Below are 14,273 nucleotides of genomic sequence, written 5' to 3'. Positions count from 1 at the left end.
ACACCCCCCCCCCCCCACACACACCCCGGGCCCAATGGGAGCTCACCTCTCAGCGGGGGCGGGGCCAGGCGGGGCCAGCTGGCCAATGATAGCATCGCAGAGGCGGGAGCAGGCAGGTGATTGGCTGCGATGCAGCACCTCTAGCGCCACCTGCAGGCAGAGGCTGGCGCCGGGCGGGGACTGCAGGGCTGGGGGAGGGGCGGTCAGAGGGGCGGGGGTAAGGGGAGGGGCGAGGAGGGGGCGACGGGGGGTGGGGCGACGGGGGTGGGAGACACGGGGGGGTGGGAGACACGGGGGGGTGGGAGACACGGGGGGGTGGGAGACACGGGGGGGTGGGAGACACGGGGGGGTGGGAGACACGGGGGGGTGGGAGACACGGGGGGGTGGGAGACACGGGGGGGTGGGAGACACGGGGGGGTGGGAGACACGGGGGGGTGGGAGACACGGGGGGGTGGAGACGGGGGGGTGGAGACGGGGGGGTGGAGACGGGGGGGTGGAGACGGGGGGGTGGAGACGGGGGGGGTGGAGACGGGGGGGTGGAGACGGGGGGGGTGGAGACGGGGGGGGTGGAGACGGGGGGGTGGAGACGGGGGGGTGGAGACGGGGGGGTGGAGACGGGGGGGTGGAGACGGGGGGGTGGAGACGGGGGGGTGGAGACGGGGGGTGGAGACGGGGGGGTGGAGACGGGGGGGTGGAGACGGGGGGGGTGGAGACGGGGGGGTGGAGACGGGGGGGGTGGAGACGGGGGGGTGGAGACGGGGGGGTGGAGACGGGGGGGGTGGAGACGGGGGGGGTGGAGACGGGGGGGGGGGGGCCCCCCATCCCCCCAACACTCACAGCCCAGGTGCTGCTCAAACGCCTCAGCCAATTGCGTCAGGAGGGGCGGGAAGGAGGGTGGAAGCTCCACCCCCTCGGTCTTTGGCTCCGCCCCCTTGGCCTTCAGCTCCGCCCCTCCCAGAGACAACTGGGGCACCCCTAGGGGGGAAAGGCAGAGGTGGGGGGAAAGGCAGAGGTGGGGGGAAAGGCAGAGGTGGGGGGAAAGGCAGAGGTGGGGGGAAAGGCAGAGGTGGGGGGAAAGGCAGAGGTGGGGGGAAAGGCAGAGGTGGGGGGAAAGGCAGAGGTGGGGGGAAAGGCAGAGGTGGGGGGAAAGGCAGAGGTGGGGGGAAAGGCAGAGGTGGGGGGAAAGGCAGAGGTGGGGGGAAAGGCAGAGGTGGGGGGAAAGGCAGAGGTGGGGGGAAAGGCAGAGGTGGGGGGAAAGGCAGAGGTGGGGGGAAAGGCAGAGGTGGGGGGAAAGGCAGAGGTGGGGGGAAAGGCAGAGGTGGGGGGAAAGGCAGAGGTGGGGGGAAAGGCAGAGGTGGGGGGGGGGGGCCCATCCAGAGCCCCCACCCCCAATAATTACCCGCCATCGGCCCCCCCGCAAACACCCCCCAACCCCCCGGGGGATCCCCCACAGCCCCCCCAAGCCTGCAGCAGACCCCCCCGATCACCCCAGACACCCCAAACCTCCCCACAGACCCCCCAAAGCCTGCAATTGCCCCCAGAGCCCCCAGACCTGTCCCAGACCCCCAATCCCAATGAAACCTTGCTCCAAACCCCCCAATCACCCCCCAAATCTCCCCCCAAAGCCCGCAAGTGTCCCCCAGAGCCCCCCCAAACGCCTCACCTGCCCCCGGGACGCCCCCCAGCACCCGCAGCAGCGCCCGCACCACGAAGCTGCCAGCTGGGTGCCGCGCGAAGGCCACCAGGTCGTCCCTCACCACCGCCGCCAGCTGCCCCACGGCTCCTTCCACCTGCCCCATGGCTCCTTCCACCTGCCCCACGGCCTCCCCCAGGGCGGGCAGCACCCTCCCCAGGGCGGCCTCCAGCACCCGAGCCCCCAGCGGGTGCCCTGCCACCCCCCCCAGCCCTCCCCCCACCAAGGGGGGCAGGAGCCCCCCCAGCACCGCGAGGGGGGTGTGGGGCAGCAGCGCCTGCAGCACCCGCGACCCCCCCGGGTCCAGGGCCACCCCCGGCCCCGCTGCCGCTGCCTCCGCCAGCACGTTGGGGGCAAACAGGGCTGCAGGAGAGAGCGGAAAAACAGAGGTTTCCTTTATTCCACCCAAAACACACAAACGGCCCCGAGGAAACCACAGGGGCCCCCAAAATACAGCGATTCACCCCAAAGCTCTCAGCGCAGCCCCCCCCCGAAGACCTGCAGAACAACCCCAACCGCGCTGCAGGGTGCCTCCAGACCTGCCCCCAGAACCCAAAACCCCCTCAGGGACCCCCACGTCCCGCACAGACCCCTCAAAGTCGTTCTGGATCCACTTACAGACCTGTAAATCCCCTAATGACGCTACAATATATGTCCATAGGCCCCCAAAACCTCTCAGGGAGCCCCCAAACCCCGCACGGATTCTCAAGAACTACTTACAGACCCCCAAAACCACTCGTGATATTGCAATACACGAGCACAGAGCCCCGAGTCCTCTCGGGGAGCTCCCAGATTCCTCACGGACCCCCAAATCCCTCACAGATCCTCCCCACCAAAGCCCCGCACGGATCCCACCCCCCCCAAAGCCCCGCACGGATCCCCCCCTCCCCCAAAGCCCCGCACGGATCCCCCCCCTCCCCCCAAAGCCCCGCACGGATCCCCCCTCCCCCCAAAGCCCCGCACGGATCCCCCCCTCCCCCCAAAGCCCCGCACGGATCCCCCCCCTCCCCCCAAAGCCCCGCACGGATCCCCCCTCCCCCCAAAGCCCCGCACGGATCCCCCCCTCCCCCCAAAGCCCCGCACGGATCCCCCCCCTCCCCCCAAAGCCCCGCACGGATCCCCCCCTCCCCCCAAAGCCCCGCACGGATCCCCCCTCCCCCCAAAGCCCCGCACGGATCCCCCCCTCCCCCCAAAGCCCCGCACGGATCCCCCCCCTCCCCCCAAAGCCCCGCACGGATCCCCCCCCCCCCCCCAAAGCCCCGCACGGATCCCCCCCCCCCCCAAAGCCCCGCACGGATCCCCCCCCCCCCCCCAAAGCCCCGCACGGATCCCCCCCCTCCCCCCAAAGCCCCGCACGGATCCCCCCCCTCCCCCCAAAGCCCCGCACGGATCCCCCCCCTCCCCCAAAGCCCCGCACGGATCCCCCCTCCCCCCAAAGCCCCGCACGGATCCCCCCCCTCCCCCCAAAGCCCCGCACGGATCCCCCCCCCCCCCAAAGCCCCGCACGGATCCCCCCCTCCCCCCAAAGCCCCGAACCCCTCATAATGCCACGTAACTCCTGCGGAAACCCCAAATCCCTCAGACGCCTCCAGACCCCCTCACATCCCTTCCAAAGTCTTTCTATAGCTGCCCCCAGACCCCCAAACCCCTCATGCTGGTGCAATACCCGGTCACAGACCCCCAACCCCCCTCAGGAAGCCCCCAAACCCCTCACGGACCCCCCAAATCCCTCACAGCCGCTCGAGATCAGCTTACAGACCCCCAACCCCCTCAGGGAACCCCCAAATCCCCCCCACAGGTGCACTCACAGACCCCTAAAAACCCTCGTGATGCTGGAATACACGTTCGTAGAGGCCCACAGCCCTCACAGAGCCCCCCACACCCCTCACAGAGCCCCCCACACCCCTCACAGAGCCCCCCACAGCCCCCTAAATCCACTTGTGATGCTACCGTACGCGTGCAGAGCCCCAGAAACTCTCAGGGAGCCCCCAAATACCTCACAGCTCCCCCAGCCCCCCTCCCAAACTCTCTGGATCCGCTTAATCACCCCCAGAGCCCCTCATGATGCCGCACTGCACGTGCACAGAGCCCCAAAACCCCTCAGACCCCTCCCAAACCCCCTCAGGGACCCCCATCTCCCCTCACAGGCCTCACAGAGCCCGCCAAACATTCTCGCGATGCCGCACTACACGTGCGCAGAGCCCCAAAACCCCTCAGGGACCCCCCCAAAGCCCCTCAGGGACCCCCCAAAGCCCCTCAGGGACCCCCCCCCCCCCAAAGCCCCCTCCCGGATCCCCCGCCCCTCACCGAGCTCCTCGGGGCTCAGCCCCTCCCGCAGCGTCTCCAGGGCCCGTCGGAAATACCCGGCGGCGTCGGGCTCCAGCCGCGGCCCCCGGCCGGTCCCGGCGCCCCCCCGGGCCGCGCCCCCGCGCCGGAGCCCCATGGCGGAGCAGCGGCCGCCGTTTCCCGGGCCGCGCCGCGGAAGGGAACCGCGGGGCCTGGCCCGCGCCGGCCGCCGTTAGGGGGAGGGACGGGGGGGGGGGGGGGGGGGGGGTGTGGGGCTGGCGGGAAGATGGCGGCGCCCGGGGTGCCTCGTTGTGTCCCGGCGTGCCCCGCGGCACCGCCCTCTCCCGGCAGCCCCCGCGCGCAGACCCCGCCCACCCCGCTCCGGGTCCGGGTCCGCGTCCGCGTCCGTTCGCGCCGGAGGCCCGCGCTGAGCCCCGCCCGCCGGGACGCCATGGTGAGACCCCCGTGCCTCCCAGTGCCCCCCCAGTGCCCTCCCAGTGCCCCCCAGTGCCTCCTAGTGCCTCCCAGTGCCCCCCCAGTGCCCCCCCAGTGCCCTCCCAGTGCCCTCCCAGTGCCCCCCCAGTGCCCTCCCAGTGCCCCCCAGTGCCTCCTAGTGCCTCCCAGTGCCCCCCCAGTGCCCCCCCAGTGCCCTCCCAGTGCCCTCCCAGTGCCCTCCCAGTGCCCTCCCAGTGCCCCCCAGTGCCCTCCCAGTGCCCCCCAGTGCCTCCCAGTGCCCCCCCAGTGCCCCCCAGTGCCCTCCCAGTGCCCTCCCAGTGCCCTCCCAGTGCCCCCCCGTGCCTCCCAGTGCCTCCCAGTGCCCCCCAGTGCCCTCCCAGTGCCCCCCAGTGCCCTCCCAGTGCCCTCCCAGTGCCCCCCAGTGCCTCCCAGTGCCCCCCCAGTGCCCCCCAGTGCCCTCCCAGTGCCCCCCCAGTGCCCTCCCAGTGCCCTCCCAGTGCCCCCCAGTGCCCCCCCAGTGCCTCCCAGTGCCTCCCAGTGCCCCCCAGTGCCTCCCAGTGCCCCCCAGTGCCTCCCAGTGCCCCCCAGTGCCCCCCAGTGCCCCCCCAGTGCCCTCCCAGTGCCCTCCCAGTGCCCCCCAGTGCCCCCCCAGTGCCTCCCAGTGCCTCCCAGTGCCCCCCAGTGCCTCCCAGTGCCCCCCAGTGCCTCCCAGTGCCCCCCAGTGCCCCCAGTGCCTCCCAGTGCCCCCCCAGTGCCCCCCAGTGCCCCCCCAGTGCCCCCCAGTGCCTCCCAGTGCCTCCCAGTGCCCCCCAGTGCCCCCCCAGTGCCTCCCAGTGCCCCCCAGTGCCCCCAGTGCCTCCCAGTGCCCCCCCAGTGCCTCCCAGTGCCCCCCCAGTGCCCCCCAGTGCCTCCCAGTGCCTCCCAGTGCCCCCCAGTGCCCCCCCAGTGCCCTCCCAGTGCCTCCCAGTGCCTCCCAGTGCCCCCCAGTGCCCCCCCAGTGCCCCCCAGTGCCCCCCCAGTGCCCTCCCAGTGCCCCCCCAGTGCCCCCCCAGTGCCCCCCAGTGCCCCCCAGTGCCTCCCAGTGCCTCCCAGTGCCCCCCCAGTGCCCCCCAGTGCCTCCCAGTGCCCCCCCAGTGCCTCCCAGTGCCCCCCCAGTGCCTCCCAGTGCCTCCCAGTGCCCCCCAGTGCCTCCCAGTGCCCCCCAGTGCCCCCCAGTGCCTCCCAGTGCCCCCCCAGTGCCCCCCCAGTGCCCCCCCAGTGCCTCCCAGTGCCCCCCCAGTGCCCCCCCAGTGCCCCCCCAGTGCCCCCCAGTGCCCCCCAGTGCCTCCCAGTGCCCCCCCAGTGCCCCCCCAGTGCCCCCAGTGCTTCCCAGTGCCCCCCCAGTGCCTCCCAGTGCCTCCCAGTGCCCTCCCAGTGCCCTCCCAGTGCCTCCCAGTGCCCCCCCAGTGCCCCCCCAGTGCCCCCCCAGTGCCTCCCAGTGCCCCCCCAGTGCCTCCCAGTGCTTCCCAGTGCCTCCCAGTGCTTCCCAGTGCCTCCCAGTGCCCCCCCAGTGCCCCCCCAGTGCTTCCCAGTGCCTCCCAGTGCCTCCCAGTGCCTCCCAGTGCCCTCCCAGTGCCTCCCAGTGCTTCCCAGTGCCCTCCCAGTGCCCCCAGTGCCCCCCCAGTGCCCCCCAGTGCCCCCCCAGTGCCTCCCAGTGCCTCCCAGTGCCCCCCCGTGCTTCCCAGTGCCCCCCCAGTGCCCCCCAGTGCCCCCCAGTGCCCCCCAGTGCCTCCCAGTGCCCCCCCAGTGCTTCCCAGTGCCTCCCAGTGCCCCCCAGTGCTTCCCAGTGCCTCCCAGTGCTTCCCAGTGCCCCCCCAGTGCCTCCCAGTGCCCCCCAGTGCTTCCCAGTGCCTCCCAGTGCCCCCCTCAACTGCTTCCCAGTCTGTCCCAGTGTCCCCCTCACTGCTTCCCAGTACCCCCCCAGTGCTTCCCAGTCTGTCCAAGTGTCCCCCTCACTGCTTCCCAGTACTCCCCCAGTGCTTCCCAGTGCTTCCCAGTGCCTCCCAGTGCCCCCCCAGTGCTTCCCAGTCTGTCCCAGTGCCCCCCTCAACTGCTTCCCAGTCTGTCCCAGTCCCGCCCCAGTGCCTCCCAGTGCCCCCCAGTGCTTCCCAGTCTGTCCCAGTGCCCCCCCAGTGCTTCCCAGTCTGTCCCAGTGTCCCCCTCACTGCTTCCCAGTACCCTCCCAGTGCCCCCCTCACTGCTTCCCAGTGCCCTCCCAGTGCCCCCCCAGTGCTTCCCAGTCTGTCCCAGTGGCCCCCAGTCTGTCCCAGTGCCCCCCCAGTGCTTCCCAGTCTGTCCCAGTGCCCCCCAGTGCCCCCAGTGCTTCCCAGTACCCTCCCAGTGCCCCCCCAGTGCTTTCCAGTCTGTCCCAGTGGCCCCCAGTGCTTCCCAGTCTGTCCCAGTGCTTCCCAGTGCCCTCCCAGTCCCCCCAGTGCTTCCCAGTCTGTCCCAGTGCTTCCCAGTACCCTCCCAGTGCCCCCAGTGCTTCCCAGTGCCCCCAGTGCTTCCCAGTCTGTCCCAGTGCCACCCAGTCTGTCCCAGTGCCCTCCCAGTGCCCCCCCAGTGCTTCCCAGTCTGTCCCAGTGCCCTCCCAGTGCCCCCCCAGTGCTTCCCAGTCTGTCCCAGTGCCCCCAGTGCTTCCCAGTACCCTCCCAGTGCCCCCCCAGTGCTTCCCAGTCTGTCCCAGTGGCCCCCAGTGCTTCCCAGTGCCCCCCCAGTGCTTCCGAGTCTGTCCCAGTGCCCTCCCAGTCCCCCCCAGTGCTTCCCAGTCTGTCCCAGTGGCCCCCAGTGCTTCCCAGTCCCCCCCAGTGCTTCCCAGTCTGTCCCAGTGCCCCCCAGTGCTTCCCAGTCTGTCCCAGCGCCCCCCCGTGCTTCCCAGTCTGTCCCAGTACCCCCCCAGTGCCCCCCTAGTGCTTCCCAGTACCCTCCCAGTACCCTCCCAGTACCCCCCTCACTGCTTCCCAGTGTGTCCCAGTGCCCCACCCAGTGCTCCCAGTGCCCCCTGGTCCGTCACAGTACACCCCCAAATACCCCCCACTCTGTTCCAGTGCTTCCCAGTCCTCTCCAAGTGCTTCCCAGTACCCTCCCAGTGACTCCCAGTCCGTCCCAGCGCCTCTCTCACTGCTTCCCAGTGCCTCCCAGTGCCCCCCTCGCTGCTTCGCTATGCTTCCCAGTGCCCTTCCAGTACCTCCCAGTGCCTCCTAGTCCATCCCAGTACCCCCCCCAAGTACTCCCCAGTCTGTCCCAGTGCTCCCCAGTAGCGACCCAGTGACTCCCAGTGCTTCCCAGCCCATCCCAGTACCCTCCCAGTGCCCCCCTCACTGCTCCCCAGTCTGTCCCAGTGACCCCCCCAGTGCTTCCCAGAGCCCTTCCAGTACCTCCCGGTGCCTTCCAGTGCCCCCCCCAGTGCTTCCTAGTGCTCCCCAGTCCTCTCCCAGTGCCTCCCAGTCTGTCCCAGTGACCTCCCAGTACCCTTCCAGTGCTTCCCAGTCCATGCCAGTGCCCTCCCAGTGCCCCCCCAGGGCCTCCCAGTCCTGTCCTGTTGCCCTCCCAGTGTACCCCAGCTGTAACCCACGCCCGCCAGTCCTGTCCCAGTGTATTCCCAGTGCCTGCCAGTCGCGTCCCAGGGACTCCCAGTCCTGTCCCAGTTGCATCCCAGTGCCCCCCCCAGCCCCATCCCAGTGCCATCTCGAGGCATCCCAGTGCCCCCCAGTCCCATGCCAGTCCCATCCACGCCTCCCAGTGCCTCCCAGTCCTATTCCAGTGCCCCCCAGCCCCCCATCCCAGTCCCCTCTCTGTGGCTCCCACTCCTCTCCCAGTATGTGCCTAAGTGACCCCCAGAGACCCCCCAGTCCCTCCCTGTCCCCCCCAGTGACCCCCAAAGCTCACCAGTCCCCCTCAGGGACTCCAGTGCCCCCCAGTCCCCTCCCAGTGACTCCCAGACCTTCCCACTGACCCCCAGTCCCTCCCAGTGACTCCCAGTCCCTCCCAGTGCCCCTCCCAGTGACTCCAGTCCCCCCCCCCCCAGCACGGCCGCCTGAAGACCCGCCCCCCCGGACGCCGCCCGCTGCCGCCAGCGGGAGGAGAAGCTCCGCCTCTACCGCTCGGCCATGGCCACCCTGCTGGAGAAGGTGACCCCTAACCCCTGACCCCAACCCTGGCGGGGGGAGGGGGGTGCGTGACCCCTTAGGCACATCCCTACCTGTGTGTGCGGGGGGTGACCCCTGACCTGGGGTGACCCCTGACCCCCCAGCGGGCACGGGGGGGAGCTGGATGCGGAGGTGCTGGCGCTGACGGGCACCGTCCTGGCGGCCAACCCCGACGTGGGAACCTGCTGGAACCTGCGCCGCGGCGCCCTGCCCCCCGCCACCGCCGACTGGTGCATACTGGGGGCGCTGGGAGGGGGCGCGGGGGGCGCTGGGAGGGGAGTGGGGGGGCGCGGGGAGGGGACTGGGGGGTGCTGAGAGGGGACTGGGGCGCTGGGAGGGGGACTGGGGGGCGCTGGGAGGGGACTGGGGGGCGCTGGGAAGGGACTGGGGGGCGCTGGAAGGGACTGGGGGGTGCTGGGAGGGGACTGGGGGCGCTGGGAGGGGACTGGGGGGCGCTGGGAGGGGACTGGGGGGATGCTGGGAAGGGACTGGGGGGCGCTGGGAAGGGACTGGGGGGTGCTGGGAGGGGACTGGGGGGCGCTGAGAGGGGACTGGGGGCGCTGGGAGGGGCGCGGGGGGCGCTGGGAGGGGAGTGGGGGGCGCGGGGAGGGGACTGGGGGGTGCTGAGAGGGGACTGGGGGCGCTGGGAGGGGACTGGGGGGCGCTGGGAGGGGACTGGGGGGGTGCTGGGAAGGGAGCTGGGGGCACTGGGAGGAGGGGAGCTGGGGCACTGGGAGGTTACTGGGAGGGCCTCTGGCGGCACCAGGGGCACTGGGAGCTTACTGGGAGGGCCTCTGGCGGCACCAGGGGGCACTGGGAGCTTACTGGGAGGGGCTCTGGCGGCACCGGGGGGCACTGGGAGGTTATTGGGAGGGGCTCTGGCGGCACTGGGGGGGCACTGGGAGGTTACTGGGAGGGGCTCTGGCGGCACTGGGGGGCACTGGGGCAGGGTCTCTGGGCAGTGGGAGGTTGCTGCGCCGGTGCCGGGGGGGGGGGGCACTGGGAGGAACTGGGCTGTACTGGTGTGTGCGCAGGGTGCAGGCGGAGCTGGCCTTCGTCGGGGCGTGCCTGGGCGTGAACCCCAAGTCGTACGGGGCGTGGCACCACCGGGGCTGGGTGCTGCGCCACGCCCCGCGCCCCGCCCCACCCCCGCCGAGCGCGCCCTCTGCGACCGCCTGCTGGCCGCCGACCCGCGCAACTGTGAGCGCCAACTGGGACGTACTGGCGGCGCTGGGGGGCCCGGGGGGCGGTGGGGGGGACACACGGGGTGCCGGCAGGGCGTTAAGGCCTGGGTTTGTGTCCCAGGGAGCGCTGGTTTGTGCTGGCTGGGGGCTGGGGGAGGGGTGGAGGCACTGGTCTGTACTGGGATGCGCTGGGAGGAGGGTTGGAGGCTGCTGGGAAGCTCGTGGGGAGCGGAGGGGTCTGTGCTGGGAGGGCGCTGGGGGCTGCTGGGCTGTACTGGGAGGGAGTTTTGGGGGTGCTGGGCCGTAGCGGCGCAAAGCTGGGGCGTGCTGGGCTTACTGGTTTATATTGGGAACTGGTGGGAGAGGTTTGGGGGGGTCTTGGGGCCACTGGTGAGAGAGTTTTGAGAGCGCAGGGCTTACTGGTTTGTGCTGGGAGGCGGCGTGAGAAAGCATGGGGGGCGTCGGGCTCTGCTGGGAGCGGGCCTGGGGGTGCTAAAGCTTACTGCTTTATACTGGGGAGTGAGCGGCGCGGGGCTGGGGGGCCCGCTGGCCGCACCAGCACGCACTGGTCCTTACTGGGGGCCCCCCCAGTCCACGCGTGGGAGCACCGGCGGGCGCTGGCGGCCGAGGAGGACCCCGAGGCCGAGCTGGCCTTTGCCGGGGCCCTGCTCAGCCGCGACTTCTCCAACTTCTCCGCGTGGCACCACCGGGGCCGGCTGCTGGCGCCCGCCCGGACGCCAGGGTCCCCCGCGGGCGGGGCCGGGGCGCTGCCGCCCTCCCGCCTCCGGGAGGGTGAGTGCACCCCCCCTCCCCCGCACCCTGAAATCCCACGGGGGGCCCCCGCGCCACGCCGCGGCCCCCGGGGGCGCTGGGTGTCCCCCTGACGCCTGGGTCCCCCCCGGGATATTGGGGTCCCCCCGTGACTGCCTGCCCCCCCCCCCCCCGCCGGCAGAGCTGGAGCTGGTGCAAAACGCCGTCTTCACGGACCCCACTGACCAGAGTGCCTGGGTCTACCTGCGCTGCATCCTCTCCCGCGGTACGCCGGGGTCCCCCCGCACCCCCCGGTGCCCCCCCGGTGCCCCCCGCATGCCGGGCCCCCCCCCCCTGAACCCCCGGCTGCCCCTGCAGCCTCTCCCCCGCCGAGGATTCTCTGTCTCTATGTCAACCGGGAGGACGCGACGCTGGCGGTGACCTTCTCCCGGCCTGTCGTGGTGAGCCCGGACCCCTGGGGTCCCCCCCAGTCCCCTGGGTAACCCCCAGACACCAGGGTCCCCCCCCAGTCCCCTGGGTGACTCCCAATCCCCTGGGTGCCCCCCCAAACCCCTGGGTCCCTCCTGGCACCCCTGGGTGCCCCCCCAAGCCCCTGGGTGACTCCCCAAACCCCTGGGTCCCTCCTTGTACCCCTGGGGCCCCTCCTCAAACCCCTGGGTGCCCCCCCCAACCTCTGGGACACCCCCCAAAACCTCTGGGTCCCTCCTGGCATTCCTGGGTGTCCCCCCCAAACCCCTGGGTCCCTCCTTGCACCCCTGGGTGCCCCCCCAATCCCCTGGGTGCCCCCCCAGACCTCTGGGTCCCCCCTGATGCCAGACACGGGGTCCTGCAGGTCAGAGCGGCGAGGTCAGGTCTGACGGTGACGATGGATGGCTCCACCCTGGAAGGGGCGTGGCGCTCGGGGGAGGGGCGGCCACGCCCCAGCCACACCTGGGTATCCACCAGGGCAACTGGGACCCCCGGTGTGGGGGAGGGGAGGATCCCCCCAGACGCCGGGGTCCTCGGGAGGGGCAGCATCGGGGTCCCCAGGAGGGGGAGGGGTGCCATTGCAGTCCCTGGGAGGGGGAGGGGCACCATCGGGGTCCCCGGAGGGGGAGGGGCACCACTGGGGTCCCTGGGAGGGGGAGGGGCGCTGTGGGGGTCCCCCCTCCCGAGTGCCGGGGTTCCTTGACTGAAGCGGCAGCTCTGTGACCTCCCCCTCCCCGACCTGGCTCCGCCCCCTGCCCGGCCCCGCCTCCACTTCAGGGTCACCTGGGAGCCTGACCCCGCCCACCGTGAGGTGACACTCCTCCCAGGTAGGAAGCCACGCCTCCTTTTCCATTGAGCCGCTCCCCTTCAAACCCCGCCTTCCTCCAACCACGCCCTTCTCTCCTAGATGAGAACGAGGCGTGGTGGCAGGAGCCAATCGTAGCCCGGGAGCTCTTCTGGTAAGCCCCGCCCCACTTCCATAAGCCACACCCCTTTCCAGAAGCTCCACCCCCTCACCGCTTTGAGCTCTACCCTCACAATGAGGTGCCGCCCCTTTAAGGCCTCCCTGGTGGCCACGCCCCATTCGGCTTGGCTCCTCCCATTGTGCCAAGCACCGCCCACCCTCTGTGGCCACACCCTCTTGGTTAAGCCCCTCCCCTGGGCGCTGTGTTCTGCCCCCCCTTACAGCTCTACCCTGGGGGGCTAAGCCCCGCCCCCTGTGGGGTAGACCACGCCCCCGAGCTAAGCCACGCCCCCAGGCCCGAGGTGGGCGTGGCCGAGGCGTCGGTGCTGGAGGCGCAGGTGGAGATGTGCCGGGAGCTGCTGGAGCTGGAGCCCCGCAGCCGGGGTGAGCCCCCCCTCCCCGCCCCGTCCCCCCCCCCCGAACCCCGGGGTCCCCCCACCCCCCCAGGCCCCCCCCCGGGCCCCCCCCGGCCCCCCCGGGCGCCCCTGACGCAGTGCGGCAGGCTGCCTGCTGACGCTGGTGCTGCTGCTCTCGGCCCTGGACCCGCTGGCGCACGAGGAGGAGACGCGGCGCTGCCTGCGTGGCCTCCAGGTGGGCGGGGCGTGGGGGGTGGGCGGGGCCGGGCAGGGTGGGCGGGGCCCGACGTGAACCCCACCCCCCCCACCCCCCACCCCAGGAGGCGGACCCGCTGCGGAGCGGCTTCGTGTCCGACGTGGCCTCGAGGGCGGAGGCGGCCGTGGGCGTGCTGCGGCGGGAGGCGGGGCCTGACGGGGCCATCTGGCTCCGCCTCCCCAGGAAGGTAGGGGCGGGGCCGGGGGCGGGGCTAATGGGGCACAGTGGGAGGATCGTGTGGTGGGAGGGGCTTACGAGGGTGGGGCTCAATGGGGAGGTTTAAAGGGGGTTGGGGCGTGAGGAGGTGTGGCCTTTGGGTGGGTGGGGCATAATAGGATGGGGGTAGGAGGAGCTTGAGGAGGCGTGGTTTGGGGGAGGGGCTTAAAGCAGAGGAGTTGGGAGTGGTGGCTGGGGGCGTGGCCACAGAGCTATGGCCCCGCCCCTTTCCCATCCGGCCCCGCCCCCAGGGGCTGACGTCGCTGCCGCTGCTGGAGCACATGGTGCTGGTGACACACCTCGACCTGGCCGGGAACAGCCTTGGGGGGCTCCCCCCCGCCCTGGGGGGGCTGCGGCGCCTGCAGGTGGGCCCTGCCTGTGGGGGGAGGGGCTGCAGAGGGGACCCCACCCATAGGGGAGGGGCAGGGGGTGGACCCCGCCCTCGGGAGGGAGGGCCTGAGGAACGACCCCGCCCTCGGGGGGGGGGACACGGGGTTCCAGGGGGGGTCACCCTGGCCTCAGGGAGGGGGGGTCTGGGGGTCCCCAAGGGTGCGGCTCACCCACCCCTCCCCCCACAGGTGCTGGACGTGTCCCACAACAAGGTCACAACACTGCAGGGGCTCCCGCCCCTCCCCCGCCTGGAGGAGCTGCGTCTCGATGGCAACCGTATCTGGGGGCGGGGCTTGCTGGGGGCGGGGCTGGAGGGGTGGGGAGGGGCTTAGGGGCTGGGGTGGAGCTGGCGGTGAAGAGTGGGGGTTAATGGGGTGGGGCTGGGTGGGCGGGGCACAACCGATGGTGGTATGCGGTGGGGCTGAATGGGGAGGGGCTTGTTTGGGGGGGGTGGGGCTGGTGTGTACAGGGAGGAGTTCATGGGGAGGGTGGGGCCTAAAGGGGGTGGAGCTCATGAGAGGCATGGACACGAGGGTGGGAGGGGTTTCATTGGGTGGGGCCAAGGCAGTGGGCAGGGTGTGTCCTCCTTGACTCCACCCCTTCCAGCCATAAGCCACGCCTTGGCCCTGGCCCCATTGGCCACCTGCCCCCGGCTGGCTCATCTGCGATTGGCCGAGACGCCCCTGGCTGCCACGCCTGAGGCCGCCGCCCACCTGGCTCAGCTCCTCCCCCACGTCGATGTTGCCCTTGTCTGATTGGCCGGTGCCTGGAGCTCCGCCCACACTGCCCCACTGCTGTTGATTGCCCCCCATGGCTTTGCCCCGCCCCTTAAAGGGGGTGTCTAATAAAGTGATATCACAAGGGCGGGGCTTTATGACTGGGGGTGGGGCTGGGGGTGTCTCGGGACCCGCAGAGGCTCCCAGCCGCACGTCCGGCTCTCCCAGTCCCTCCCAGTTCCTCCTCGCCCTCCCCAGTTGCTTCATCGGGGCCAAGCCCCGAACCGCCGCCCCACTTGCGCCATCGCCGGGCGGGGCCCCGGCACCTCC

General features: G+C 71.8%; 2 protein-coding genes across 2 annotated transcripts; one reads left to right on the top strand and one right to left on the bottom strand.

Moving 5' to 3' along the window:
• Window positions 1–6: 6 nt before the first annotated feature.
• Window positions 7–4,234, bottom strand: NOP9 (NOP9 nucleolar protein). Its single transcript, XM_075080593.1, has 4 exons — window positions 4,001–4,234; window positions 1,664–2,056; window positions 838–975; window positions 7–188 (listed from the first exon to the last, which is right to left on the bottom strand). Exons 1-4 carry the CDS (start codon window positions 4,134–4,136, stop codon window positions 43–45), a joined length of 813 nt encoding a protein of 270 aa, XP_074936694.1. The 5' UTR covers window positions 4,137–4,234; the 3' UTR covers window positions 7–42.
• Window positions 4,235–4,265: 31 nt separating this feature from the next.
• On the top strand, window positions 4,266–14,090 carry RABGGTA (Rab geranylgeranyltransferase subunit alpha). Its single transcript, XM_075080584.1, is given in 17 exon segments — window positions 4,266–4,433; window positions 8,551–8,604; window positions 8,719–8,852; window positions 9,657–9,760; window positions 9,763–9,822; window positions 10,398–10,598; window positions 10,759–10,842; window positions 10,935–11,017; window positions 11,410–11,511; window positions 11,761–11,872; window positions 11,953–12,004; window positions 12,305–12,393; window positions 12,512–12,600; window positions 12,686–12,808; window positions 13,089–13,202; window positions 13,416–13,503; window positions 13,834–14,090. Coding segments are annotated over 17 exon segments (1,806 nt in total). The 3' UTR covers window positions 13,983–14,090.
• Window positions 14,091–14,273: the final 183 nt, after the last annotated feature.

This window comes from Phalacrocorax aristotelis, unplaced genomic scaffold (assembly GCF_949628215.1).
Source record: "Phalacrocorax aristotelis unplaced genomic scaffold, bGulAri2.1 scaffold_329, whole genome shotgun sequence".
Taxonomy (NCBI): Eukaryota; Metazoa; Chordata; class Aves; order Suliformes; family Phalacrocoracidae; genus Phalacrocorax; species Phalacrocorax aristotelis.
This window is presented reverse-complemented; position numbering and strand designations above follow the sequence as displayed.